General features: G+C 41.4%; 1 protein-coding gene across 1 annotated transcript; it reads right to left on the reverse strand.

Annotated features, from left to right (window-relative positions):
• Nucleotides 1-485: 485 nt before the first annotated feature.
• PPP1R3E (protein phosphatase 1 regulatory subunit 3E) lies at nucleotides 486-5144 on the reverse strand. The gene is made up of 2 exons (XM_072415096.1): nucleotides 3956-5144; nucleotides 486-1702 (listed from the first exon to the last, which is right to left on the reverse strand). The coding sequence occupies exons 1-2, from the start codon at nucleotides 4367-4369 to the stop codon at nucleotides 1208-1210; spliced, it is 909 nt and encodes a 302-aa protein (XP_072271197.1). The 5' UTR covers nucleotides 4370-5144; the 3' UTR covers nucleotides 486-1207.
• Between the last annotated feature and the right edge of the window lie 6 nt (nucleotides 5145-5150).

Below are 5150 nucleotides of genomic sequence, written 5' to 3' on the forward strand. Positions count from 1 at the left end.
ACAAATGCATCTCTGCATGTGTGCTTATTATGGGGTGGTCTCTGAATGGATTAAAATGTTTCAGAATTGCAGTACTAGTGTGACAGATGCCGAGCACTCTGGATGTCCAACCACAGCCATTACTAAGAGGAATGATGATAGAAGCTTGAATTACGAAAACAGAGGCAGTGCACCAGTGGTTACACTCTCTACCAAAAACATTTTTTGTTGATTGCATTATAAGGTGGATACCACGCTGGGAAAAAAGCATCTCAAAGGTAGGTAAATATGTAGAAAAGTGATGTAATTTGTTTTTGAAATTCTTAATAAACAGAGTTAAAAAAAAATGTGGAAACTTTTTAAAGACAATTCACAACATCAGGAACAATTGAAACCTGTCTCAGTCTTCAGTGGACTATTGGATTTGATTATGTAATTACAATAGGGTGATTTCACTAACTTCCAAACATCCTATTTGTTCCTGGACAATCAACATCTTACTTGACATATTCCATTACCTATATGGTTCATAATGCTAATGTATGTTAGAGGCATTCATTAAAATAGAAGTTGTTTGGATGAGCAGTGAAACATTTTCAACTTTACATAGCAAACCTACTTAAATATAACTAATTTCTCCTAACTATATCATAATAATGTACATTCACAGCATCCACCCTGCCTATAGCATCTCATTATGCTTATAATATATATTTTTACTTTACTGTAATACCAAAAAAACAATGTGCAGTAACCCACATCAGGCTTCCAGTTCTCAATAACATATCAGTATTTTCACCGTGCTAAACTGCCTGCACCAGGAACCAGAAAAGTGGCTAGAGGTTACTGCACATCAATTCTTGTAACCAGCTAGACTCCAGTCATTAGATTGTCAGTAATGTGAAATAGATCTTCCTCTGTCTACAAGGAATCCCATAGAACCAAGTCCTCAAACACTCCATGTGCAGTGGTAAGGTGGGCAGTTTTGCAATTTACTCTTGGAATGGACAACACTATAAGCTTTTGGAAGCATATGTCTGATTAATTGCCATAAAATAAAGCTTTACAGTTATGCATGTTTCAAAATCTGGTGTAATTTCTATATTAACAATTACTTTTTATTATGCCCTAAATTCTAGCACTTTTATTCTGATAGTGGTTGTTTGGTCAGTATTCTTTGGTGTAACTTCACATGCAGAACAATTCAGACCCAGGACTTTAATTTCATCTATATGAAGTGTATCCATCCATTTTCAGGATCCTGAGTGCGGGAAACTCCAGCACTGGACAGCCTCAGACAGTAATTCTTGCCTTTGTTGTTATCCCAGAACTCCTCAGCTCCAACTTCATAACGGATAGCAAATTGCAGCAATGAAGCCTGGGGTTGGTCTCGAGGTGGTATAGGTAGACGGAATGTGAAGAGATCTGTGCCTGGGTGACCAGATCCACCATGGCACAGACGAGCAGCATACAAAGCATGGATTTCCTGATAAGAAAGCCATCCATCCAGAGTGTAGCGCACTGTAACTCTCTTTTCATAAGCCACATCCAGGACCCTCACGGTCCCCCACAGAAAGCAACTTTCGCAGCGCATGTTCTGCAGGGACACACGTTGATCCCATGTTTGTTGATCCCAGGCACTCCGCTCCCAAGTTTGTTTCTCCAGTGTTCCTCGCTCTACTATCCAAGAAGGTGATATAACATGGCGGGCCTCACACCAGCTCTGAAAAACAACATATTGGTTAAACATATTTTTAGGTACATATTAGCAAGGACCTTGTCTAACAATTAAAGTCTATTGGCATTAAAAAGATTTGTATGTAAGATCTGCTATCAGTGGGCAGATTTATGGAAATATTGTAGATTCATTAAAGCATCTACCCCTTTCTTCAGTGATATTGCATCTCTGAACGATTCCGGCAACTCTGACATAAAACAGGAATGTGGGCAATTCTAAGTCTGTATCATATAATGATGATAAAAATGTTTTCCTGTACAAGTGATATGCATGCCTATTATATACAAATATTATAAGTACAATTATTTGATTGCTTTAGAAAGAAACTCTTTTGGCCCGAAACATACCTAATGCCAAATATATGGACAAGCATCTTGAAATGTGTGTAATTGTCTTCTAATACATTTCTTGGCTCATGGACTCAGACTGTAAACAGGCCTTTGATTTTTATCCATGTCAATATTTAGCCTTGTTTGATCCTTGTGCTGTACTCCAGCCCTGCCATTGAACTATCAAATGCTAAAACCTTATGTAAAGGCAAAGTGCCTGGCAATTTAATGAATTCAATGCAAGGGAGGGGGGGTTTGGCCAAGATAGAATCTAAACCAGCCTTTTCCAAATGTTTTACCCCAGTGGAAAATAGTATTAATAAATATACAGGTAGTCTCTGGGTTACATACGAGATAGGGACTGAAGGTTTGTTCTAAAGTTGAATTTGTATGTGAGTCGGAACAGGTACAATATTTTAATAAATGCAATTAGGACAGATGTTTGTCTCAACATATTATTAGGCAGCGTGGTGTCAGTTACTGTATAAAATCCTCCCTGTGAGTTAATCACAAACAAAGCAAAAAAAACATACTTTATGGAGCCTAGACATTCATTAACTTCTGGAGCAAGATGTGCTTTAATATGCAAAAAGAAACAACTGCAGAGTTTGTCTTGGTGTTCAAAGAGTTACAAAAGGTTACAGAAAGAGCCCCCCCTAAGATCACCCACAACCTCAGCTCTGTTTAGCAAAAGATTTCTTTTGTAAGTCATGCAAACCCCCATCCAGCCTCCATCTTGCAAAGGAGTGAGCACAGCCCCGTTCGTATATGGGAGTCGTTCGTATGTCGGATGTACTTAACCTGGGGACTACCTGTATTGGGGTTCAGTGGAGAGAATGCGCCCTCTTACAGTGGTGACTAAAACACCACATCTACAAACTATTAAAAACATTGGTAGAGTCATAAAACTGGCTCTACCAAGTGGTGTTGACCCCAGAACTATGCAGGCATCATGAAATGAAGGTCAATCAACCACAGTTTCAGGCTGACCTAGATATAAGCCAAGGCCACGGTTCAGCTGCTTGCACAGAATCATGGGTACTTGCAGCACTGCAAGGTGTCTCACTAGACAGTGCACATTCTGGGCTGGATAAGGTTCACTTTAAGATGTAAAACTTGGCATGTCACAGAAGATAATTATTATGACATTTTTAATGTATAGCGTTATTTTAATGCACAAAGGTGTTGAGAGCAGAAATAAAGATGTATGATCTTGTGTATCATTGCTGTTCCTTTTCCTTTTATCTAAAGATGCCATCAGCAATCAAGTAACTACCAACAAGTACACGTAAAATATCTGTTAGAAGAAATGACAGGTAGGTGACCGGCAACCGTTTATCTGACTGGCAGCATTTCAATATAAAAGTCCTATAGTAGAATGACTGATGAAACAAATTTACAGAACATGTTAATATCTATAACAGTATACCTAACAAGGGGATGTTGGTTGGATTAACCAATGCTGCAGATTTGTTTTATCATACTAATACATTTTTACATACATTGCTGTGATATTTCTGGTCAATAAGGAGCACATGTGATGGTTTAAATTTGACATTAATACGACAGAAAGTATTCATTTCTGTTCTTCTATAACTTTTGCTTATAAGATTGTAGATGTTAGCATTGGTTCCTTGTTTATCATGCACACATTTTTATTTTTTAAGAAAGAATGGTGGACTGAAGAGCAATGCTCACCTTCCTTAAGACAACTTTGACCCCATAATAGTCCCCAGCAGCTCATATCACCACAAATCTCAATTTGCAACCCCTATTTAATGTACAGCACTGCGTAATATGTTGGCGCTATATAAATACTGTTTATTAATAAATATTTATATACTGTTACTATTGATAAGTGTAACCCATTGATAAAGACAGCCCATGGTGTACAAATGTTACAACATACCACATCCTCATTGAAGCTGCAGGATCCACCTATTTGTTCCAACAAGTCTTTCTGTAGTCGGTAGGTCACATGCTGAGGAATTTGGGGCATATCCTCACGTCTGAAGTGGCGTACAGACTCCAGCTCCAGTCCTAATGCATCTGCAAAGCGGACCCTCTTCCTGGTTTCTGGGCTACGATGTCGCTCTACCCGGGGGTAACGCAATGCTGGGGCAGATCGCGAACGCCGCCTCCGCGGAGCACTTGTGGTTTTTACTGTGGTGGTAAGACCTGGAGAGGATGGCACCTCTTCTTCTTCATCGTGCTCCTCCAGGCTCGGTCTGGCCGTGCGGTAGTAGGCTCGTTCATAAAGTCCAGCGATATAACTCAGATTTCTAGGGATGTCCCCCGTGGGAGGCCGAGAGCGGCAAGACATTCTTCTATGCAGGTTAGCTAGTATTACAAAATAGCATTAAGGCTTCTGTACCAGTTAGGGAATGTAGACAAAAATACTTTGAGGACGATCCCTTTTATGTGTTGCAGCTTAATTAATTATTAATAGCTAGAAGGCATTAACAGTATGTGTAAAGGTGCAGCAGGTTCTACTATACATCACCACTACTGCTGCACTCACCAGGACCCACCTCATCCCTTTTTCCCATTCCTATGCTGCCCCCTGAGTGACTCCATGTCCCCTTCCATCTTCCCCTGCTGTGTTCCCAGTGATTCCCCCCTGCTGTGCTCCCAGTGATTCTCCCCTGCTGTGCTCCCAGTGATTCTCCCCTGCTGTGCTCCCAGGAATTCTCCCCTGCTGTGCTCCCAGTGATTCTCCCCTGCTTTGCTCTCAGTGATTCTCCCCTGCTGTGCTCCCAGTGATTCTCCCCTGCTGTGCTCTCAGTGATTCTCCCCTGCTGTGCACTCAGTGATTCTCCCCTTCTGCGTTCTCAGTGATTCTCCACTGCTGTGCTCCCAGTGATTCTCCTCCATTAGTCTCCCCTGCTGTGCTCCCAGTGATTCTTCTCCATCAGTCTCCCCTGCTGTGCTCCCAGTGATTTTCCTCCATCAGTTCCCCCTGCTGTGCTCTCAGTGATTATCCCAGGCTGTGCTCTCAGTGATTCTCCCCCATCAGTCTCCCCTGCTGTGCTCTCAGTGATTCTCCTCCATCAGTCTCCCCTGCTGTGCTCTCAGTGACTCTCCTCCATCAGTCTCCCCTGCTG

This window comes from Pyxicephalus adspersus, chromosome 6 (assembly GCF_032062135.1).
Source record: "Pyxicephalus adspersus chromosome 6, UCB_Pads_2.0, whole genome shotgun sequence".
In the NCBI taxonomy this organism is placed as follows: Eukaryota; Metazoa; Chordata; class Amphibia; order Anura; family Pyxicephalidae; genus Pyxicephalus; species Pyxicephalus adspersus.

Coding starts and splice junctions, on each gene's coding strand:
- PPP1R3E (XM_072415096.1), bottom strand. CDS start 4,369: ATGTCTTGCCGCTCTCGGCCTCCCACGGGGGACATCCCTAGAAATCTG. Junction 1,703..3,955: donor GCAGCTTCAATGAGGATGTG/GTATGTTGTAAC, acceptor GTTGTTTTTCAG/AGCTGGTGTGAGGCCCGCCA.